This window comes from Macrosteles quadrilineatus, unplaced genomic scaffold, assembly GCF_028750875.1.
Source record: "Macrosteles quadrilineatus isolate MER2022 unplaced genomic scaffold, UCM_ALF_1.0 Scaffold_1__1_contigs__length_201487025, whole genome shotgun sequence".
NCBI classification, from domain to species: Eukaryota; Metazoa; Arthropoda; class Insecta; order Hemiptera; family Cicadellidae; genus Macrosteles; species Macrosteles quadrilineatus.
The window spans coordinates 172,873,135-172,899,367 of NW_026542594.1; the positions used below are offsets into that span (position 1 = coordinate 172,873,135).

Below are 26,233 nucleotides of genomic sequence, written 5' to 3' on the forward strand. Positions count from 1 at the left end.
ACATTTGAAAAAAAAATTTTACATCCAATATGGCGGATCCAAGATGGCGGCCGGAAATGACCACCTTGTCAAAATGAAGTACTTACTACCCAACAATGTTTGGAAGTGGTCTGGGATTGATATTTGAAAAAATGTAGAAAAAAGTTGGGGGGGGGGACAATTAAAACTCACCCTGTATATGTCCGTTAGCGCAATAACTCAATCAAAAATTATCTGAATTTGATGACATTTGGTACAAACTTGTAAACATACATGTATGGGAACAGGGGTTTATTGGGGTAAAAATTGGGTTTCCCCATTTTTTACACTAAAAACACAAAATTTCACAATTTATTTCCAAACCGTTTCGTAGAACTTAAAAAGAAATAATTTTGTATATTAAAGCGTTGTTGTATGCCTAACGGTAACAGAGACAATTCTGAAAAATTTTTAAATTATAAATGTCCATGTTATTCTCATGGAGAATTAAAAATAAACTTATGTAGTAAAATCTTTAATTCAAATTTGGCGATTTTTTGAATTTCATACTAAGCTATCAACATTTTAATAATAAAAAAAAAAAAACACAACTCATCTTCCCCTTTGCGGCAAACCCAAGTACTCACTAAAATTAATGTTATTTAAATAGGAAATAAATCTGACAATTTTTTGGGAATATTTTGGTAGAAATCCAGCTGGGTAAATGAAAATTCCCTTAGTCTGCAGGTTTGCTGCGGCGGGGATATTTAACTATGCTACAAGTATAAAACGTTATGAGACAATAAAGAAATATTTATTTATATATTGCCTATGGTTGTAAAGGATTTTCCACATGTAGTACACTTATAAGGTCTCTCTCCTGTATGAACCAATGAATGTCTCTCCATTTTGCCTTGGTTTTAAAGGATTTTCCAAATGTAGAGCAATTAAGGCCTGTTCCCTGTATGAACCAATGAATGTCTCTTCATATCGCTTTTTCTTGTAAAAGATTTTTCACATGTAGAGCACTTGTATGGCCTCTCTCCTGTATGAACAAAAAAATGTCTCTTCATATGTCCTTTCCTTGTAAAGGATTTTTCACATGTAGAACACTTGTAAGGTCTCTCTCCTGTATGAATCAATAAATGATTCTTCATTTCACCTTTGGATGAAAAGGATTTTTCACATGTAGAGCACTTGTAAGGTTTCTCTCCTGTATGAACTAATGTATGTTTCTTCAAACAAGTGTCAACAGCAAAGGACTTTCCACAAATAGAGCACTTATAAGGTCCCTCTTCCGTATGAACCAATGTATGTATCTTCAAATCCCTTTTGGTTGTAAAGGATTTTTCACATCTAGAGCACTTGTAAGGTCTCTCTCCTGTATGAAGCAATGAATGTATAACAATTTCACCTCGGGTTGTAAAGGATTTTCCACATGTAGAACACTTGTAAGGTCTCTCTCCTGTATGAAGCAATGCATGTGTTTTCATATTGCCTTTGGTTGTAAATGATTTCCCACATGTAGAGCACTTGTAAGGTCTCTCTTTGGCATGAACCAATGAATGTGTCTGCAATATGCTTTTCGTTTTAAAAGACTTTTTACATGTATTACACTTGTAAGCCCTCTCTTCTGTATGAATCAATGAATGTGTCTTCAAATGGTTTTTTGATGCAAAATATTTCTCACATGACGTGCACTTGTAAGGTTTCTCTTCTGTATGAAATAATAAATAATGATTCTTCATATAGCTTTTGAATGCAAAGGATTTTCCACATGAAGTGCACTTGTAAGGCCTCTCTCCTGTATGAACCAATGTATGACTAATAATTTCGCTTTTGGTTTTAAATGATTTTTTACATGTAGAGCACTTGTAAGGTCTCTCTCCTGTATGAAGCAATGTATGTCTAATAATTTCGCTTTTGGTTCTAAAGGATTTTTCACATGCAGAGCACTTGTAAGGTCTCTCTCCTGTATGAACTAATAAATGCGTCTTCATACTGCTTTTGGTTGTAAAGGATTTTTTACATGTTGTACACTTATGACGTTCTCCAAAATGTATCAACAAATGTGTTTTTACAAGGTGTTGTTGGAAAAAGGTTTTTCCACATGCCAAACATTTAAAGGGACGCTCTCCTGTGTGATATAATATATGAAGCTTCAGTGCGGATCGAGTTGAACAACTTTGCTCACATATTGGACACTTGAGAGAAAAATCTTTAGAGCAAGGTAACATTTCTATTCTTGCACTTTTTATCCCTTTGAAAATTATCACATAAGCTAGTAAGTAGTTAGAAAATTCACCTATCAAAGTGATTTGTATGTATATAAATAGTAACTCAAATTTTGCTATGCATATTAGTTATTTTACAATATACTACAGGGATTTCCCTTTTTTTCTTGTCTTTCCTTTTTGAATTATATTATTTCTTGAATCAATATAATCTGTTGTTTTGCTTTTTTTACTGATTTAACCTGCAACAAAAATATTTATTGTATTTCAAATTCTAGTTCAACAAAATAAATTGCTGAATTTAATTTTTGTAGGTGAAACATAGCATTTAAAGTGGTTCTTCAAAGTATTACATCAGGGGGTTATCTCAATTAGTTCTCTCGTGATTAAATAAGATTCTCCTTTTTTATATCTGAAACTGAACTCATCTGTCTTCACCTCTGAAAAAGATCATACCTTATTAAAATATGTATATAAATCTGTTCACATGGGTTAAAACAATCTATTTACAATATTATAATGATTCCACAAGCTAGAGAATATCATAATGAACCAAAATCAGGTCTTTGCTGTTATGCTCAATATTGAAAATAATATCCTACTAGCCTAATCAATACAATAACCTCAAATCTGAACTAGGCTTAATCCAAACCGAATATTGCTGAGAAAACTTTGCTTTATTTAAAATAAAAGTAAGTAATGTGAGGTTATAAATTTTTGTTCAGGGTGGAATATTTGTACTTGTAACCTTTAAAAAATCATATACCGGTATGTGTTAGTTTTGTTTTGAAATTTTGATAAACAATTTAAATAAATCCAAGGAAAGAAGAAAGTGGCCTCCACGCTAAAAACACTTTGGCGGCAAAATTTCAGTCTGACTTCTCTGTAAGTCAGTCTCCTCCATTCATAATATTATGTTTGTATTCATTGCCAACATTCAAGAATTATGTTGGACAAGCATTATTTATAGTGTATTGTATTTAAAATTGAATGCAAAATTCTTATTGATTAACCACATGCACAGCCACCTTTAACTACAGGCCGCAGCCTGGTAGAATTGGCATCGTCGCAAGTAGGGTTGTTTACTGTCAGACGTACCATAAGATTAAAAGGCAGACAGGTGACGTTAGCTCATCAATTTGCACTTTATTGATTAAAATTGAAATTCATAAACAAAAACTTATTTTAATATTGAAAATAAAACACACAGAATTAAAAACAATAAACATTATGAAATTGAAAATCTATATCTGTACATTTAAAGCAGAGTCAATATTTCATAGTCCAGTAACAAAGCTTTCCTAAATACACAAATACCATCAGCTACTTCCAAACAAAACAGCTGTTACAACCCTACTTGCAACGTTGCAATTTAATCTTCATATAAACATAATTAATGGTACAATTAATAGCATACATCCTACTAATATTATAAATCAGAAAGTTTGGATGGATGTTTGTGACAAGTGAACGCGAAAAATACTGGTCGGATTGGGCTGAAATTTGGCATGATGATAGCTCACATTCCCGATTAACATATAGGCATATTCTTATTTCAAAAATCCTTTCGGGCTCCGCCCCAGTGGCTTTGGAGTTTCCCATGTTAACCTTATGAGAAATGGAATTATTGAATCTTAACAGCTGTTTCAATTAAACAAGTTGGTTCTGTTCTATGATGTTCATTAGCATTAAAGTTACAAGGATTACCAACAGGGTGCAGCACTATTATTTATTTTACATTTATGACAACAGCTAATTTGCAACCACAAGGTGAGTGAGCGTAGCGAACGAACTTCAACCTGGAGGCGAGTTAGCGTAGCGAACGAGCTAACCTGAAGGCAAGTGAGCGCAGCGAACGAGCTCAAACCTAAAGGTGAGTGAGCGTAGCGAACGAGCTCCAACCTAAAGGTGAGTGAGCGTAGCGAACAAACTTCAACCAGGATGTGATTGAGCCATGCGGACGAATTAATCTTGAAAATTAAGAAGTTAAACGGGGCAAAGCCCGCGGGTTACAGCTAGTTTATACATAGAACAATTAAATAGCAGACTAAACATACCATTTTTCCTTAACTATTTAAAATGATATTATTATTATTCAAAACGGACAAGTGGACATTTCTATTTTACATATCACAGAGTTTTATTTTTAATTTTAATTGTTTAGCCTATAAAATATGTACTAAACATGAGTCAAACGAAAAGTACATTTAATACTGGGGACAAAGTATTTGCAAAAATAAAAGGTCATCCACATTGGCCAGCTACTGTAACAGCAATAGATTCATCTAAGAAAATAATTAAATATACCGTTCAATTTTATGGCACTAATGAGATTGGTGTGGTAAAGGATGTTGATATTTGTGCTTATAAAGAGAATAAATCCCTTTATGGAAAATCAAAGGTAAAAAATGTGAAATTTAACACAGCGATCAGAGAAGCTGACAAAAGTTTCAACTCTAGCTTTAAATCCTTAAATGATGATAAGCAGGAATCCAGCAATATTAGTTGTACTCTGAACAACAATTTGACAATCTCTGATGAACCATCGGCAATTAGTAGCCCACTCTCAAGCCCATTAACCATAACATATTGCACAGACACGAATTCTACAAATACGGAAACACAAATTTTATGTAGTAAAGCTGACTTGAGAAAATATGAAAATATTGTCAGCATCCTTGGTCCCAATTGGATCACAGATAACACAATCTAGAAATATAACGAAGTGTTGAATAATAACTTTTTAAATGGCAAGGGGATTATATGCTTAGATCCTACTATTTGTCAAGCAATAAAACTACTACAAGACTATAATTTTATACTTAATAGTTTAAATGTAAAGGCAGCAAGGTATTTATTTTTGCCTGTTAACGACAGCGATGATCTTCAAGCAGTGGAATCTGTTATCAATCTAGACAATGAAGTTAAGGGAGTAGGTTCTCATTGGGGTTTGCTGGTGTATGATTCATCGCAAGCAACATTTTTTCACTATGACTCCTTAAAACAGTATAATATTGGACCAGCTAAAAAACTTGCTGAAAAAATGTTCTACTTCTTAAACGAGGACAAACTTGGAGTTTCAAACTTTACCTCTGTTACTCATTCACCACAGCAGGAGAATACTTATGACTGTGGAGTTTTCACTATTGCTGTCACTGAAATAATTTTGACCTACATACTACAACAACCCTCAAACACCAATATCTCTTTGGAAAATCTTATCTTCCCTCCTTTGAATGAAGCTGCAATTCTAACTAAAAGGACACAGATTGCTTATTTTGTTCTGAACAATGGCTCTGTAAATACTCACCTTTTAAGATCATTGATGCTGCATCCAGATGAAGTTGAAAATGCGACAAGAATCGGACATGACAACCAAACGGGACGGAACACAGCAACAATGGAGCAAACAAATAGAATTAACATAATAAATAACTGTCATCAACCACCTACAGTCTAACAAGCAATAAATACCAGGAATCCAATTCTGTTTTCACTGAAGAAATCTCAAAAGAAGCTAAAAACCAAGACCCAACTTCAACTAATCTTAAATCAAACATTCCGAGGAAAAGGCTTGTAATTTTAGCTGATAGTCATGGGAAAAATTTAAGTTCTTTAATAGAACCAAGAACAAATGTCAATGTTTGTTCATATGTAAGGCCTGGGGCAAAGTTTGATAGAGTCACAGAAGAAATAAAAAGTTTAAGCAAAGATTTGGGTAAAGAGGATCACCTTTTAGTACTAGCAGGAACTAACAACATAGAAACCACCGGAATAAAACGACTCACTGAAGATGTAAAAAACTTATAAAAAACTCAAAGCACACAAATCTAATTATTGCAACCATACCAATGAGGCACGACAATCCTAACCTAGACTATAAAATATCCAGAGTAAATACTGCAATCGAGGATATAGTTAAAGAGCAGGAAGATACAACTTTACTCTCCTTGCACTTGCTACCACGTCATCTGTTTACGAGACATGGCCTGCATTTTAACAAGAGAGGAAAAGTCACCATAGCTAAGACTGTTGCACAGATGATACTGAAGGGTAATACTGCTAAGAATAAATCAGAGATCACACTTAATGATTGCCTTCAGACTATAAATATTGTAGAGGGAAATATGAACGCCATGCTCAAGAAGTGGAGGAATAAGCAGTCTCTAGCATTTGCCCATTCAATATCTGCGGACTTTGAAGACCCTAAACACATGTCAGCAGGTGTGGCAGTGGTGTTCAAGAACAACATTGGAAGTCCTAAAAACGATGATTTGATTTGCAGTAATTTAACATGCCAACAGGTACAAAATGGTGCTTTGGTGTATAGTATTGTGACCAAAGCTAAATATCACGAAAAACCAACACAAGAAAACTATGACAAGGCTTTTGATCAACTTATCAACGACTTTCAAAACAGAGGCCTAAAAACTTTGATCTGTTCCCCAATGGGGTGCGTTAGAGACTTTATACAGCCTGAGCACTTTATTAATAAGATTATTAGTTTTCAATCTGTCACTGGCGCCACAGTCTACATAGTTTTAGATGAAAAAGAAACCAAAAGAATGTCAAAGATAAGCGGTGGTCTTCATAAAAAGCTAACAGAACTTCTCACAAACCATAGTAGACACTCTAAATCCCTACAAGAAAAATCTCCAGCCCTACATACCATTGAACCACCAAGGAACACATCTGTTACATCCACACCTAAGAGTTTCACAAGACATGCTACAGACACCATAGCTCCAACACCATCACCTACCAATTGCCTCTCTGGAGACTACAGAGACCAATATTCATACTCCCCCGGCTCAGCAGCAACTACAGTTCAACATGACAGACGAAAAAGCCCCTGATAGTGTCCAGTGTGTCTCAAGTGAAGTGCTAAAGCAGAGTAATTGTGCCAAGGATGTGAGTAATATAAGAGATCTAGATAAGCTAACTGATAAAGTCATTTCCCAGATGTGTAGTGTTGATCTCAGTACCAATGCATCATTTGTTTCTGTAGATCCAAGTAGGTCTAATAATAGTGTTTAGCCTTAATAAGACTGCCAAGCTAAAACCACTAAAAAACCCATCAGTTGTAAATGCGGATACTACTTTCTTCTTTCTAAATATCCAGGGCTTAAAAAATAAAATATCAATTTTAGAGTCATTTTTACTCAGTAATAATATTTCTGCTATCGGTCTAACTGAACATTGGTTAAGAACAGAAGAAGTTGCCTTGGCATATCCTGATGGTTTCTGTTGTAGTAGTGTTTTCTGCAGAACTGATCATATAAGGGGGGCTCTTTAATTTTCACTAAAAACTTTTTAAAGGTTAAAATGTGTGATTTGGACCAGTTTTGTTCTGAAATGAGTTTAGAAGCAGCAGCGGTCTTTATCGAGGATTTTAAATTAATTTTTGTTTCAGTCTACCACTCACCTTCGGGCAACCCTGTGGTTTTTCTTGAAAATTTTAATAAATTATTAACTCATCTTTCTCGTTGGACTAATTATGTTTCAATTATTGGAGGAGATTTTAATAAAAATTTTGACTTGACACAGAACAACTACCTCTCTAAACAATTTCTTAATATACTCCGCCAGCACAATTTTCACTTCCTAAATCACTACCCCACTCGAGGCAACAATTGCCTGGACAACGTATTAACAAACTGTAATAAAAATGCAAACATAAGCTGTAAAGTTTTTGATTTTCCTTTCTCCGACCACAATGGTCTTCTATTAAATATAACTTTGAATTTGGGAAAAAATTGCGTTAATCAATATGCTGCTTTGAACTCCTTTTCTAAAGTAATTTTGCCAAAAGATTCAGTGGGTGTGTTAGTGGATAAGCTTGGTACTTATGATTGGACAAAAGTTCTTAATTGTATAAATCCAAAAGCAGAAAATATCTTTAAAATGTTTTTCAAAGTTTTAAAAGATAACATTTTTTATTTTTCTAAAGTAGTAAAAATTCAGACTGAAAATTCAAAAAAAAAAAAAGTAATGCTTGGTATACTAGTGAGTTAAGAGTTATGAAAGAAAGATTAATTTTTCTTGATAAAATAGTAAAAAATAGTCGAAGTGTTTCAAATGAAACAAAACAAGCATATAATGGGTAAAAAAATCAATATAAGCATTCAATTAAGAAGGCCAAAATAGAATACAACACAAATCTCATAGAAAAAAGTAATAACAGATGTAAAACTGCTTGGCAAGTCATTAAAACCAGTGGCAACTCTTTAATCAATACAAAAAAACTTAAAATATCTCCTGATATTTTCAATACATTTTTTATTGAATCAATTGAAAACATAAAAATGAAAATTGTTAGTAATGCCTACAGTTCAAAAGATTTAGTTAATAAGTCTTCCATTACTCCTGTGCCTTTTTTCTGGAATTTTATCGCACCTAATGATCTAATAAAAGCCACAAAAAAACTAAAAAACTCTAGCAGTAATGATGTTTATCTTATGTCTAATAGTTTGCTTAAACAGATAATTGGTAATCTAGCTGAACCTCTATCTTACTGCTTTAATCTCTGTCTCCTTGAAGGCGTCTTTCCAGATGAATTAAAGGTCACCAGAGTCTGTCCCATTTTTAAAAAAGGTAAAAAAGACATTCCAGAAAGTTATCGCCCAATATCAATCATTCCTGTAGTATCAAAATTGTTTGAAATCATGGTCTTTGATCAGCTGAATTTTTTTTTGAAAGAAACAACTTTTTAAGTGTTTCGCAATTTGGATTTAGAAAGGGCAAGTGTACATCAGACGCAATAGATAAATTGCTTAATGAGGTACTAATGGTCTTTGAGAGGAAGTCACTTGCTCAGGCCACTTTTTGTGACCTGAGTAGGGCTTTTGATTGTGTGGACCATGATGACCTGATAATGAAATTAAGTTTTTACGGTATCAACGGAACTCCACTTTCTTTTTTCAAGTCATACTTAAACAATAGAACACAAAAAGTCAATATTGATGGAGACTGGTCCCAAGAATTAAAAATAAAATATGGCGTGCCTCAGGGGTCTGTTCTAGGTCCTCTGTTATTTTTAATTTGTATTAACGACCTCCCAGCATGTATAACTAGCAAAACTTATTTGTATGCAGATGACACAACATTTTTAAATATTAATCCTGATCTTAAACAACTTCAAGAGTTAGCTCAAAACTCAATTAATGAAGCTTCTATCTGGTTTGAATCTAATGGCTTCCTCTTAAATAAAGATAAAACTAAAAAAATTGTTTTTCGCCTTAGACCGTGTGAATTAAATATGTTGGATGGCTATGTAGACAACGTGAAATTTCTTGGTATTTATCTGGATAAGACTCTTTCCTGGGGACCTCATATTGATTACATAAGTTCTAAGCTTTCAAGGGTAATTTGTCTTATGACTAAACTAATACATTGTATAGATCAAAATTATATTAAAACAGCCTACTTTGCTTATTTTCAATCCATTTTTAGATACAATATTATATTTTACGGCAATTGCAGTAGGATAGAGGAAATTCTAGTCTTACAAAAGAAGTTGGTTAGAATTATATCCTATGAACCCCAACAGGAACACTGTAAACCCCTGTTCATTCAGCTACAAATTCCAACAGTGATTAACATTTATTTATTTGACTCTGTATCATACGTTCTAAAAAATCCCAACTTAATCAAACAAATTTCTCATGTTCATTATACTAGGAATAAAAGCGTTGCTACCATAGATTTTTTCAGACTGTCTAAAACTCTTAAAAGCCATATTGTAATCTCACTAAAAATATACAACAAACTAATACATTTAATACAAAAATATCCTGAAAACACTTTTAAAACAAAATTCTACAGATGGCTTTTGAACAACCCATTCTATTCTCTAAATGAATTTTTTGAAATGTCTGGTATTAATTTTTAAGTAGAGTTAAGAGTTTGCGAATTGACCAAATTATTTACTGTTGGACTTTGTTGGTTATGCGGTTTAATCACTTCCATTATTTTCAATGCCACAAATTTTTCTTACGATTAAGATTACCTATTCAATTGTAATATTTAAAATGTGTATTGTAAAGTGTCTCATTTTATGTAGTTAGCTATATTGTAGCTTACTGTATTTATTAACTGACTATGCTATAAACCTTAGCAGTTGTATGACTTTGTCAATAATTTGTGAAAATTCTAAGGACAATAAACACATTTCATTTCATTTCATTTCATTAATTTGCATCACCTGTTTTAAATTTTACTTTCATATGTTTTGTTAGTAAACAAATCCAAAATTCTACCAAAATCCCTGACATGGGTAACTTAAAGCTGGTCCCAGGGCTACCTAACAAGGTGTGCGAATTCAGACATGACACCTGGTCCTCCACTGTCTTTATTTTAGGCAATGAACAGACCTGTATTATTTATTTGTTGCTTTTACTGTGGTTTAGTAATACCCAAGTTATCGAGTTTGTACATGTTCAGTAAAATACAAAACAAAACATGTATCACAAATTACAAATCACAGTGTATTATTTAAGAGAGCTTTGTGTGAAGCACATGTTTGGCTTGCATCATAACAATTGACTAACTTATTATTATATTTTCTTTTGACTATCTAAAAACTTTGGTTGGCGTGTAGCTGAAATATCATAAATAATTATCCGGGTGTTTATAAAAAATAGGTGGCCTATTAAGACATACAATTATCAGGGGCGGACTGGCCCGCCGGCCCACCGGTGGGCCGATACGCCTTCTCAACATTCCAATATTTGCGCCCTCGTTAAAGGAAAAATTCATAAAAAATTTTAAAAAATGAGACGAGATGTGTTTTTAGAAAGCGGAAAAAGAGGAAAAACTTAGAGTAAAAGTTTCAGCAGTGAATAGCAAAACATAAAGTCGGGTGTGAGACCTGAATAGACACTGTCGACAAGCGAGAGCAAAGCAGCTCTTCTCTCTCGTACGTGTAGGCCTACTCCGAGTGGAAGGCACTCTTTACTCTGTGGTCTGAGGTACTTAAAACAGCTGTCCTCTTCCCGCGTCATTTTACGCCGAACCCAAAAAAAAAACTGCACTGCGACTGCATCCGACATCGGTCGGTGTCACGATGTCGTCTGTGGTAAACAACTCTAGTGAAGATAATTTAATATTATTCATATTTGTTATAATATTTAATTATTGCTCATACTATAACTATTTCACTTTAAGTCACAATTAATTTTTATCAATGTCAACTGAACTCTCTTGTAAAATGGCGTTTGCCGTGCATGTAATAAATAAATAAAGAGTGTGGGCTGCCAATTACAATGTGTCTCTCTTTAGTGAGTGTCTGATTTGTGTCTCTGTATCGAAAGCTTCAATTTATTTTTATATTATTTACCTACACAGGAAACATGAACGAAAGCAGTATTGTAGAATCACTACTTTTACAAAATTTAAATTAGATTTAGTGACAGTGTATTTGTTAACTTAACCATTACACAGTAAAGGTTAAACAGTAAACATTATTTTAATACCGTATGTGGCTACCGCCTATTAATTAATTATTTCAATATGCACTATGGCACTAATTTGGTCAACTTTCCTATTCTACTTACAGATAGCCAGCTCAAAATACCTTCGTAGTTCTCTCTAGGCTATTTCGTTTGTAGAAATAGGTTAGGTAGGCCTACTTTAGGGTTACAGTTTTGACTTAATGTAATTCTAAAAAAGTTTAAGTCAATAAATTGGTTTTGTTCACAGTGAAAGCATATTGTTTGTGTTAAAATAATTTCCTAGAAATCTAAAATATATAACTTCTGTTATTTACAGTGCCAAAAAATACATTAGTTGAAAGTTCAGGTTGTAAACAGGAAGCAATTGATTTATATTTTATGCATGCAGCCAAGTCATGCAAGGGAAAATTAAGAAAATACACAAATATAATACGAAAGAACCTAAGAAAGTCATTTGTATTTTTATTTTTGTCAGGATATTTACTGTCAGAATAGCACCAAGTCGTGTGGGTAAATAGTCTAAATTTTGTAAACCAAACATTGACTAATAGCGTCAGTTATCAGATTTCTGATTTTCCACTGTTAATGCCTCTAGATTGCCTAAAAATGCGAGTTTACAGGTATAATTTTTAAAAAATTTCCCGGGGGAGAACCCCCAGACCCCCCTCTGTACAGGGGGGTATTCCATACCCCCCAGACTCCCCGGTTGGCGCCTTCGGGCTGGTCAAGGTTTACGCCCTAATAGAGTACCCAGTCCGCCCCTGGCAATTATAAATACCTGGGTAGTTAAATAGCCTAATAATTAATTATTTCAATCCTAGGTTTGAATACCACAAATAATTAGGTTTTAAAGGCTTAGTATGTTACTTCAGGCCCTACTTACTTTGGCAATGTGAATGAGTTTCTTGGCAATATTAAACACTCCCTTGATGATTCTGTTGGATTTCAGCAATTATGAAGTAAAGGAAACAGTCCACCAACAGACTTTCCTCCAACAAATTGTGGGCCCAGCCGTTGTTACTTTGGCAAGATAGATATCTTACCGCTCATCTGAAATGTTACATTTACTTAAGGTTGAATATAATCTATGTATATAAAATCCAATGTATGCTTGCTTATATGTATGTATGTTTGTTTGTTTGTCCTTTATGGACTCTGCTTTACTGTACCTCGTTTTTTAACGAACTAAAAAATATAAAATAATTTATAAATATATAGTGAAAAATTACTGTAAGATTTAAAACAAAAAACATGGAGCGCATGCAATAGCTAATATACAATCATTTTTATTATCCTAACTTATTTATTGCATGCGCCCTACGATTTTTGTTTTAAATCTTACAGTATTTTTTTCTCTCTACATATTAAAAAATGATTTTCAACTTTTTAATTTGTATTAAAACGTGGTATTTAAAAAAAGCTTTTAGCGAATTTCCCATATAGGGAATAAGCTATTACCGTAGGTCTCATGGTAAGACCTGGACCCGGGACCGATTTACTTTTTTGTTTTGAGGTTCCCAGAGGTCAAAAACAACATCCATTCAAATTCATACATATCTATATATATATATATATAAATATAAGGCAAAGCCCTCACTAACTGACTGACTCACTCACTCATCACTAATTCTCTTACTTCCCATTTACCTATGAGGCTGAAATTTGGGTTACTGATTCTTTAGGCATTAAAAAGGAAAACTAAGCTGTTTTTATTCTGATCGGACTCTCGGGATCCGCCCCAGTGGCTCTGGAGTTTCTCATGTTAACCTTATGAGTACTCATATTGAAATTGAATTAATGAATCTTAACAGCTGTTTTAATTAAACAAGTTGGTTCTGTTCTATGATGTTCAATAGCATTTAAGTTACAAGGATTACCAACAGGGTGCAGCACTATTATTACTTTTAAATTTATGACAACAGCTAATTTGCAACAAAAAGGTTCAAGTGAGCGTAGCGAACGAACTTAAACCCGGAGGCGAGTTAGCGTAACGAACGAGCTAACCTGAAGGCAAGTGAGCGCAGCGAACGAGCTCCAACCTAAAAGTGAGTGTAGCGAACGAACTTCATCCAGGACATGATTGAGCCATGCGAACGAGCTCACTTATAAAGTTTAACAGGGCAAAGCCTGCGGGTACAGCTAGTATACATATAAATAAATAAATAAATCTTTATTGGTCATTAAATAACAGACGTTACAATAGACCTCGTTAACAAAAAAAGTGCCAAAAAGGACCATAGATTCTAGATAGCCTAGTATAACATGGTCTATAACATGGAATCTTCACTAAACTTAAATATAACAAAGACAACAAGAAAATAAATAAGCTAGAATCATTTGAAAAACACAGCACTATATAGGATATGAAACAAAAGTGAGGTAATTAAACAAAGTGTTTGAAAGACTAGGTAACAGTTGACTAGGGACTAAGTAAAAACTAGATAACAATCTTACCATATCATAGCCTATATATTAAATACCCCCGCCGCAGCAGACTAAGGGAATTTCAACTTGTCTGATTACATTTTTAATTTTTACTAAAATATTTCCATAAATAAGGCATATTAATTCCCAATTTCAATAACATTAGATTCAACGAGTGCTTAGGTTTGCTGCTACGGGGAAGGTTAAAAGTTGTTTTTACCATAAGTCAATAGTATAGGATGAAATAAATAAATTTGCCAAATTGTAAACATAGCATTTCAAGTGATTCTTTAAAATATTATATCAGGGATTATCTCAATTAGTTTTCTTGTCATTAAATTAGATTCTACTTCCTTACGTCTGAACTCATCTGTCTTCACTTCTGAAAAAGGTCAAACCTTGTTAAAAACCTTAATTGATTCGTTCAGATGGGCTAAACAATAAATTTGAAATGTTACAATAATTTGCTACATGCTAGAGAATATCATAATGATCCAAAACGGGGATTTGCTGTTAAAATGCTACACATTGAAAATAAAATCCCGCTTATCAATACAAACACCTCAAATATGAACTGAACATTACTTAATTAGAACCCAAGGGCGGTCCCAGAGGGGGGGGGGGGTCAGGGGGGTCATGACCCCCCAAAATATTTTTTATATATATAAACTATTATACCAGGGGAACTTTAATAATTTTTATTGCAAATCGTTCTGCCAAATTGAAATTCATTGTAGTCTTTACATTTGTGGCGAATGAAAGGACTAATTACAAACTCTAACCTAAAACTTATCGTTCGAGTCTGACTGTTTTTTGTACGTTATGAAAAGTAGGGAAGATCGGCAGACGACGGACGCTTTCAGCCATATACAGCAACGGCAGTGTCCGTTGCTGACATTTGACGTTCGGTCGCATTCTTCTTCTTATTTAATTTTTCGGCATTTATCATTCATTTTAACCTAGATGATTGAAAACTTGAATTGGGTTTGGGTATTGGATAAAGAAAAGAAGTTGAATCAATAGTCAAAGCTTGAAAGGTAGTTGAATATTAATTTATCTGAGTTGAGCGTTAGGAATTTGTAATTACAGTAATGTAATTCAATGATTGCCATAGCAAATTTCAAAACTTTCAATATTAATAGTATTCATATTTAGAGCACCTGATATCATATTTAAGAATACGACAGCCCAATTGGCATGTTGCTAGCCATAACACAACAACAAAATGTAGTGTCTCAGACTTAGATGTGGAAGGGACAGATTTAATTCCCAGCACAACCACAAAATCGTTGCACAAAAACTTTATTCTCACGTTGACCCCTTGTAAAATGCCACTGGCACTGGCGTAGAAAAAATGAGAACACTGAGAACCAATTCTCCAGGCGGTAGCAGTGGGACGCCGACGGCAACGTTAGTCGGGTACCGGTAATGTACTTTGTGTAGGTTAACTGTTGCTTACTGGGCACGGGGCAGGTATAATGCAGTCGTTTTGGGTCAAAGTTCTTAAACACTTCTTAGATCAAATAAGTTCTCTGGTTCGAAATCTTGGTCTGATTTTGGACATTTTCCGTTTAGCATGCACATTGGCACCCAGTTGAAACCATGGTGGAAACAAAAATACATCCACCATGAGTTGAAAGGGTGTTTTCGTAAATCAATAATGCTTGAATGTGTTGTAATGTTGCGGTATTCCTTAGATATTAAAACCCCAAGCCTCAATAATGCAAAGACATGACATTGTACGAGGCATGTTTTTTAAGTATGTACCGTTTTTAAATTTCTCCGTTCCAGCACTGCGATTGGAATTTTCGACATTTGCGCTGTGTATGTGCATCTATTGGTAAGACCTAGCCGGAAATTCGAGAAAAATCGGCCGTGTTTACATCCGGTTTCAAGCATTTAAAATGGAGCCACCAATTGAGACTGCCACCGACTGTGAAGTGCGCGCTGTAATTAGATTTTTAAGTGCTAAAGGTGTAAAAGCTATTGAATATCATCGACAGATTAGTGAAGTGTATGGCAAGAACATTATGAGTGACAGAATAGTACTCAAGTAGGTAAGGGCATTTTAAGATAGCCCCACCAACGTTCATGATGAGCAACGCACTGGGTACGGACAACGGGGACAGTAATGACACAGACAATATAATACTTTAATGGTAATGACGCCGCCCAGTGCGGTACTCATCATGAACGTTGGGGGAGCCGTATTTAAATGCCCTTACCTACTTGCGTACCATTAAGGCACTCATAATGTTCTCGCCATAAACCTCACTAATCTGTCGATGATTATCAATTGTTTTCACACCTTTAGAACTTAAAAAAATAATTACAGCGCGCACTTCACAGTCGGCGGCAGTCTCAATTGGTGGCACCATTTTGAATGCTTAAATCTGGATGTAAACAAGGCCGATTGTTCTCAAATTTCCGGCTAGGTCTTACCAATAGATGCCCATACACAGCGCAAAGGTAAAAAATTCCAATCGCAGTGCTGGAACGGAGAAATTTAAAAACGGTACTTACTTAAAAAACATGCCTCGTACAAGTTTATTTTTAGACATTTCTTTGACCTTTAAATAAACTGGGAAGATTGAACACATTAAACTAGGCCCTCAAAATAGCTTCAAAACCACTCGTTTTAGAACGTTATTTCCAAATTTTTCCCCGGACCCCCTCCTTTGCTGGGGGGTATTCCATACCCCCCGGGCCCCCGATGACCCCCCCAAAATATATGTCTAGGACCGCCCTTGTGCTGCTCTATAAAATTCATATTGCTCTAATGCTGTGATTACTCACATTTTTTAAGTATGCAAAGTTTTTACATTTTCATTCATGCTGAAATAATTGTTATTACTGTTGAATAGTGGCTCTGCGAAATTTGAATTAGATTATTGTATTAAATTATTTTTGGGAAGGTGTTCTTTAAATCTCTTAATAAATGGCCTGATGGTCAGATTTTCTGGCCAATATGAAACTTATCACAGTCATTGCATGTTTTTTGTACACTCCACACTTTTCACTCAGATTTTTAGCATTTTTGTTGCGCTCTGCTAGGTTTAACAAGATTTTGAATTCTGTTAGATGTTCTAAACCCTACAGTTTAGCTAGATAATTTTTTTTTAGTGAGGTGATTTTTTTCACTATATGCAACTGAGTCTAATTTTGTTTTTATTTTAGGCCTTGGATCTGTAGTTTTTTCATTAATTTTCTTCCTACACCAATTAATGAGTCGATGATGTTAGAATTAAAGCCATTATTAACGGCTATATAATTGATGCTATTTTTCGTATTTTCAAAGTTTATGGCATTGATTGGGAGTGAGAGCAATCATCTACATACAAAGCTATTGTAAGCTCCCAGTTTATGAGCTAAAGAGTGGTGGGAAGTTTCACGAATGGTAGTGTCTGTTGCTGTGGGATTTCTGTCTATGTCATGCTGTTGGCTCATAATTCAATGGTGAAATTTAGATAAGAATGAAAGATGTTCATGTAGTTGCTGAAAAGTCAAAATTGCCTGCTATTACTTTCATAAAATGTTAGGATATCATCCACATATCGGTAATAAAACACTATTTTGCTTTTGAGCTTGTTTGTGCAGTTTTTCCATAGATGCATATTTTCAACGTGGTATCGGAAAAATTCTGCAAGAATACTGGAAAGGGGTGAACCCATCGCAAGTCACACAACAACCGGTACAACACAAACCGTATTACTGACCGCACCTCTTAACTGGCGGTATTTTTAATCACAGCGCTCATCTTAAGTTGAAGTTGTGAAAAAACGGTCAGTGTGAGAATGCTCCCGTTGTCACGGCTCGACGCTGACTGAGTTGCTGGCAAAATGTACAAGATCGGCACGCGCCTAGCGGCGACATAACGAAACATTCTTTACTTTCTGGATAGCCCTCGTAGTTTATACTTTAATAGGTTAGATAATCTATATCTATAAGAGAGGAAGTTTGTATGTATATATATATATATATATATTTTTTTTTTTTAATTTAGGTGTTCACGTGATAGGGCTGCTGATATATTAAATATTTAAGTAATTAAATAATCAGTAGCAAAAATGTTTTTCCAAATCCTGTCTAATTCTATAAATCAAATCAGTTTCCACAATATATAAAACATTTACAATTTTTCCAAAAATAAAATACAAATATATGTAGTCTTGAAGCGTTATAGAGTAAAATGATTACGTAATTAATTCTAGTAAAATTAAATTTATAAAGTTATAATAATAAAAACTAAAATACTAGTTGAATGTTTGCTCCGGCTTGAATAATAACTAATGTACAGTAACAGATAATGGAAATGAGTCTACATGGACCTCAGTGGTCTGTGCGTAGACTCGAGTTGTTAAAAATTATATATATATTTTTTGAGCTAATTTGAAATTGAAGAAATAATTTAAGATTTAAAAAATAAAAATGTACTATGTGCTATGAGAACGTGTAAAAATAAAGATAAGTTTAAAGATTATATAAAAAATTGGAGTAAATAGTAGAGTAAATCATATGTATATATAAATTATATTTATTTACAAACAAACAATATAAACTACAGTTAAGTGTTTAATGTATTTTGAAGTTTGAAAATGGACTTATGTCCGAAACATGTCACTTCTTAATCTTTTTATAAAATATAATATTCAGGGTGCTCAGTTGTACTTATTTACTTAAATATTTAATATATATATATATATATGTATGTTTGAATGTTATGGACTCTGAAGCTGCTCGACAGATTGTAATGAAACTTTCAGGAATTATTAATCATCTTTCAAGGATGGTTTGTGTGAAGTTTGGTGCAGATCCATCAAAAGGGCTCCGCCCCAAAGGGTTTTAAGTGGGACGATGTCAGACTTTTTGAACTACAATGTTTACAAATAAATATAATTTAAAAGCAGATGTTTACTTTCACCAACTGTTTTGTAGGTTCGAATAATCACAACGTTCTGTATTATAGGTCGGCCGTTTAGAAAACGACCTGCGCGAAATTTTTAGTGCATGTAGGGGAGGTAACGGCGAGGGAGGGTACGTTCCCCCTCTCCGCCAATTGCCGTTTTTTACAAAATGTGTGCATAGTGACGTCACGTGCTAGCTGAACGTGTTTTATTTTACCAAATCATATGTTTTCTTGTAGTTTCCCAAAGACTTTCGAATGACAATCATTACGAATTAGCATTGAATATATAATAACACTATTTAGCGTTTTATATCCAATATAGTGTTGTATTCAATATTGAATATAGCCATAGTGTTATAAAGTACAGGGTGTGGCAAAAAACCGATCCATTTTCTGCAGAGCACTGTTCAGCGACAGGTTGTCTGAAAGTGGTGGGAGTAAGCTCGTTGGAAAGTCTACACGGTTACCTCCCGCTATCTCCGTGTCCCGCCACCTCCGAATTTCAGAGTGACCCCTATAATCCTCGGTTACTACCTGCGTTAAGACTTTCTGTCCTAACCTAACCAAACCTAACCTAACCCACGGGTAAAATTTTCATTAATCTTCCATCCACGGGGCTTCAATAAAAAATATATGGTATAAGATCAAAAATTTAGTAATCTTGGTAAAATTATTAACTCACTAACAATTCGGAGGTGGCGGGACAGATTTGGGTTCGGAGGTGGCGGAACGCAGAAATAGCGGTGTGACGGTGCAATTTCGTCCTGGGACAAAATTGTACTGTCGGCCTCGGATAGCTAATCTAATTGAGTTAGTCCTACTACAAGCTGTTAGTTTAGCTACTACAAACTGATGGCGTAGTATTATATTCGTCCGCCAAATGTCGCATTTTGCTAACAGTAGGCCTATTTGACGTAACTGTTTGCGTACTCATAATAGGCAACGAGCTGTAAGTTAATCCGCCCGTGCCTCGCATTGGCTGTGTTGGCTCGTTAGTATCGTAAGTATTCGATCTTCGTTTTAAATTTGAAATTGATTTACACAATTCCTCGAACGGTACATATTCTGGCATTCCTAAAATTTCTTTGATTTTATTAACCTCGCTCGTGGTCATTTTAGATATCGCGCCAGTACTTGTAGCAGCAGTAATCGTCGAAGTACCAGTTGTTTCGATCAGTTTGGTCGATTTTGATATCACCCCAGTACTCGTAGTAGTAGTAATCGTCGAAGTACTAGTCGTTTCGATCGATTTGGTCGTTTTCGATATTTCACCAGAACTTGTAGTAGCAGTACTCGCAGTGCTCGATGTAGTCTTAAGAGTTTTATCACTCTTATCCGGATCCGCAATAGTTCTACCCGGAGTAACTACGTAGTATACGGGCCAGAGAAGATAAGACCAAATGTTTAAGAACAATTGTAAAACTCACATTTTTGATATTTACCGTTCTTTCTCACTGAAAAACAAATCGTTCGGGCGCCAGCCAAAAATGGCAAAAATTAACGATCGATAACTACAGTATATAATTACCAAGTCCCTGTTCGCAGCGCCATTTGTGACGGTGCAATTTCGTCCTGGGACAAAATTGTACTGTCGGCCTCGGATAGCTAATCTAATTGAGTTAGTCCAGGGTTAGTGGTAATAATAATAATATTTAGTTTTAAAATATGGGCTCAGATATGGTCGTTAAAGCATCAGCTTTCAGTAAATGACACATTCATCACTGCCCGGGTTAGGCCTTAATTTAAACAAATTAGTAATTTGGACTACTTGGCGTTAATTCCGTGAGTGAAACACTGGTCGTAATTAACTAAAATCTTAACTTCGAAAATAAAATAAACTTCTACTTAATGGATATACCGTGTTTCACTTTTGGAATTAAAACCAACTATACTTACAATTAACCGAATCGATTGTCGCGGGTCCACGAGCTACTTTGCCCTGGCCTAACACCTACTATTCGACGATGCCAGAGTTATTTTACCACCGGCTAATAACTGGGCTATTCCGCCCTCAACCTACCGTTTCGCGATGTATATGCGCGGATCTGAGAGCTATTCCGCCCTCGGCCTAACACCTAGTATTCGTCGCTACCAGGGTTATTCCACCACTGGTTTATTTACCGGGCTATTCCGCCCTCGACCTATCGTCTCACAATATACGCGGGTCCGAGAGCTATTCCGCCCTCGGCCTAACACCTAGTAGGCCTATTCGTCACTACCAGGGTTATTCCACCACTGGTGTATTTACCGGGCTATTCCGCCCTCGCCCTACCAGGGAGATGTTGCTAGCTATTCGCCCAGCACTCAAGTCCCACGGTCCCGTGTCCTGTGCGGCTTTTATAGGGGTCGCGACGCTAGCGCAGTACGTGGCCGCTCGGAGAACTAATGACCTTGCGCGGGACATTTGAAATCGTCTGAACGCTTGCTTTCTGATCTCATAATATTTTTACCATTACAGCGGGAGCACACGAGTCTACACAATGCCATTTTTTCTAGTCACAGAGCAGTGGTCACCTGAGCTACGTGAAGTTGTTATGGAGTTGTTTTTAAAAAGTATTGAATTCATTCATTGCAGCTCAGCAGCATAAGCAGTTTTGTGCGTTCTATCAATTAACACTTTAGCTACCAACTATACTCATCCCTCAGTAACAGAGTACACGGTAGGTAGGGCACGTAAGGCGACATGGAGAAGTTCCGTTGTGTATAACAATAATGCGGTGGGTTACTAACTTTAGAACAACGGCTTCTGCGTTGAAAAGGAAGCTGAAAGGCCGACCAAAGTCAGATCGACAGAGTTCGTACTGCTGTGGAAAACAGTCCCTCGCATAGGCCCGCCCGAAAACAAGAGGCTTGCCGAAAATGTCTGACTGCTCAGTTACACGAATTTTAAGGCTAATTTTCATCCCTACAGATTTGTTAGAATAATAATCTGTTTAATGGTGTTATCCATACAGATAATCACGACGGAAACTTTTTTGCAGCTCCTACTTATGTTTTATATAATTGAAAATCTCTCATTTAAGTAGCCTTAATGGAAAATAAATAGTTACAAATAAATTGACAAGATTCTTTTTACATATATTTAACAAAAACAGCACAAAACGACATATAGCGTAAGTTGTCAAGATTTTATTACACTAAAATGACATACACTAAACAAAAGCACTAAACTACTAAACCCGTAGGATCCCCTCGGACTATGGTTTTTCTTAATAACTTCAAAGATTTACTAGACGCTTACCGAATGGCCTCTCTCGTTTTAAGAAGTGGAAAATCATGACCACAGCAAACAATCACGAATACAGGACCCACCAACAATGGCTGTTGGTGCAAATGGGTTTGTACAAACATTGCAATGGCTGTTGCTGGGATAGGGACAATCATCACGAATCTCGCCGCGATTAAGATATGGCCGCAATCACAAAGAGTCATGAAAGCTGAGATAATCGCAGGAGATTATCGCTGATGTTGCCACGATTGTGTAAGACGCATATAACGTGATTGCAATTATAATGGCGTTGCCACCAACGTAAGTAACGATCACACATCTTAGTGACGGCCTTTTAGAGGCGGTTCACGAGTCACGGGTTATCCTTAGTTCGAGCGCAAAATCCAGTTATAGCCGATTTTTTGCGCCGCGGCTTAGAAATCGGCTTCACGAGTACGAGGTTACCCGCGCTCGGGCGCAGACAGATAAACTTCACCCAATTATGCCAGGGATAAACCCAAGCGCAAAAAGTCGGCTTCACGGGTTCAATTAGAGAAAACCCCGGGCCAAATGTCGGGTTCACGAGTCATGGTCTAGCGCAAACTGGATAATCTCGGGCGTAAATAACAATGGTTTTGGACTTCAACTTAACCCTGCTAGGGGGCAGAGTTAAGGTGACATCATGTCGGGATTATCTCATTTGCTCGTTTATTGTTTTTTGTTAGAAAAAAGAATGTTATATTCGGATTTGCCATTAAATTCCAAACAATTTCATTACCCTCAACATGATATTTTTAAAATTTTTTTATTACTGATTACCGAAAACATGCAAAACATCGTAAAAAGTAACTGTTGAGACATTTTAATTAATTCCTACTAAGTAAAACTATAACTAATAGCTTAACATATTCATTAAAATTTAAATTGCAATCGAATCTTATTGCGTAAATGTTTTATATTTATTTTAGCAATTTTGAATCCTTTTATTTCAGCTGAATATCAAAATAAAAATGGTTCCATCAAACGCTGTTAGGTTTGTCTAAGAATTTGTATTGTATAAAATTAGTACAATTTTTGTTCCTCCATAAAATTCATATAAAACATAGGTCATCCGATTTAAGTATCCAAATTTTATTTTGTATGTTTTAAATTATATGTTTATATTATTATGTTTATGATTTAACATTTGTTAAAGAAATACCTTTCATCTCATAATGTCTTAATATTTGTCATATCGGAATTTACAATAAATTGCTTCAATTTGCTGAGGTAAAAGATAAATTCTATAGTTAAGTTTACAAAACGTTGTATTACAACAAAATATTTTTTTAAATTATAACCTGTTTTCTCATGCTTAGGGCTGCGCTCTACCCGTCTGGTGCGCGCAAATGTTATTAGGGGTTTCGTTTTTAGGCCTGCTGTTTGTAGCCCCAATTGTGGACCGATTTAAAAGATCTTGGTGTCATAAAATGTTATTGCATGTTTGCCATTTTATATTTACGTTTATTACTGTTTACGTATGAAGGCATCTCGGCTCTTATAATAGCCAGTTGTTGCTCCAAATTAATTTTTTATACAAATCACAGATACATAAAAGATATTCATAAATCTTTGAAAAGAGCAGTCGTTTTATTAAATAATTTGAACGTTTGGATAAAACTGCAAACCTGATAAAGTATGTCTTATTTTTGAACATAATTGGTAATCAAATTTTATTGCAAACATTACCAAGATTTGTTTAAACTTTTTTTAAAACATAATTGCATTTTCCCGATTCAATGTATTCAGTAAAAGTGTATTATTCATGTTATATATTTTGCTTCTGTACTTCTTATATTAATCCATATGTTAATTATTTATTTACATTGTTCATACAATAATATTTACTTCCCAGTTATGAATAAACAGTTATGCAAGTTGCAAGTGCTTGTATTTATTAATTGGCGACGAGGATAAAAAAAGAAACTACACTTTATTACCTTCAATTTTTTACCTTTTATTATCTAATCACCAATCTAAATTGTTCATATCTTAACTAGTCAACTACAGAATGGAAATTTTACAGAACATTGATTCACTAGTAGATTTGAAGAAAGTACGGGCTATTGTTAAGGGCCAGATTACAAGGGCAGACAGACTCTTAGATGATGTATCCACCATACCAACAGAAGTCTTACAAAACAGAATGGATTTATTAGAAGAAAACTGGAAAAGGTTTGAAGCTGTTCAACTGAAAATAGAATTGAATTCAAAGGAAGAAGATGTTGATGAAGAAGTTAGATACAGAGTTGACATGGAAGAACGATATTACAAAGTAAAATATCAGTTACAAATTAGAAAAACACAAATAGAACTAGAAAAAGATCTGCAACAAGGTAGTACGATGACCAACAGAAGTAATCATATGTACCGTTCTCTTACTTCAGCTATATCATTCACCCCTTTTCAAGACGACAAAACGTTCAAAAACTTCATCAGGCGCTTAGAGATTTTTATGCTTTTACATGGACATGGACTACAGCCCAGGGACAAGGTTTACACCCTTCTTTTCTTCATGCCCTGTCTCCTACCCTACATCAGAAATTGTATGATTTGTGTGCGCCTGAGGACCCGCTGGATAAGACCTACTCAGATCTGGTAAAGTTACTATCAGATTATGTTGACCCTCTGCCGAGTACATGGGCAATGCAGCATAGATTTTTATCAAGAGTACAGGACCCATCAGAATCTGTGAAAATGTATTCTGCTGAACTCCAAAAATTAACCACAGATTGCGATTTTTCACACGGGTCAATCCATATCAAGTGGTCCAGAAATAAATTAATTGGTTGCTTCAAGATTTTTAATTTTTTTCATATTTTTATCCTTAAAAGTACATATCATTAGAAGTACAAAAATACAATTATTTTATTTTTATTTAATTTTTCTACTGTATGGCGGCCATTTTTTTGTTAGTCGAATGCCCGTTTTCAGCGATTTCAGAGCTCTACGTTAAATTAAATATCTCTGGTTCTACTAATCCTAGAACATTAAAATAAAAACCAATCTCTTCAGAAAGATCTAAACTTTAATATGGTAGTATAGTTATGCACTTAAAACTAAATATATAGGTCTAATTACCTGTTTAAAGTTTAACGCAACGATGTTACGAAAACAGATTTTTAACAATTTATTTTTACATAAAGGCAATTGACTATGTGTTTGTTATTTTTTTATCTGATAGTTATAGGTGTGTACTCCAAATTCTCAAAGTTTCAAGTTGTGGACTTGCATAGGGTATTAAATACAAAATTTCAAAATCTTAAAATTTTCAAAATTTCAAAAGTTTGACGCTTAATATCTCTGTTGGGCATGAAAATAAAAATTTCAAATTTGGCTCAGATATAGTAATAAGTAAGAGTATTATCCTGTAATAATTATATTTTGTGGACTCAACTGGTTTTAAAGTTATGAAACATTGTAAAGTACCGGTACTCAAATAAGCATTATACGCGTATAGCGTAGGAAGCATAATATGATATTATAATACACTATCAATGTATTTTATTAATTTTATATTTTAATAATAGATTTTAAGCATTTTGATGTTTTAAAACACTCTACTTTGCTGTCTGCCACAGGTAAAAATCTGTGAAAGGATTGTGTTCAGGGAATTGGTAGACGTCCTTTGAATCAAAATTGTTCTAAATTCAAGTTCTAATTCTTTTTTTGCTACTTCTTCACTGTCTACATAAAAGTATTGAATACCTTTAAGGTTTTTTAACAAAAGTTAAACATATCCTTAGCATTCAAAATTTGGTTGTCAATGGTACATTGTAGACTATTAGTGACCTCGCTCTTTGTAGTGCCTCCTACACCATTGCAGGCATTTTTTCCGTGCGCAGTAGTGTATAAAAAAATGCCTCGCATCTGGTATTTTAGTACCTGTGACTGAATATGTCAGTAAAAAAATTGTTTTATGATACTGTATAGCCACGGCCACCTATAAATCCAGGCCGTGGCCTGGTAGAATTTGCAACGTCACAAGTAGTGTTGTTTAGCGCCAGACGTC

General features: G+C 34.8%; 1 protein-coding gene across 2 annotated transcripts in view; it reads right to left on the minus strand.

Moving 5' to 3' along the window:
* Nucleotides 1-394: 394 nt before the first annotated feature.
* LOC128990098 (zinc finger protein 665-like) overlaps nt 395-26,233 on the minus strand; it is a 37,426-nt gene continuing 11,587 nt past the window's right edge. The window contains exons 1-3 of one of the 2 annotated variants that reach the window (XM_054412351.1): nt 14,099-14,491; nt 12,528-12,694; nt 395-2,434 (exon numbers count right to left, since the gene is read on the minus strand). In XM_054412351.1, the coding sequence (XP_054268326.1) occupies nt 906-2,195 (1,290 nt within the window). In that variant the 5' untranslated portion in view covers nt 2,196-2,434; nt 12,528-12,694; nt 14,099-14,491 and the 3' untranslated portion in view covers nt 395-905. Of the gene's footprint in view, nt 2,435-12,527; nt 12,695-14,098; nt 14,492-26,233 lie in introns of those variants that run through there. The other variant, XM_054412342.1, reaches the window with a different exon arrangement.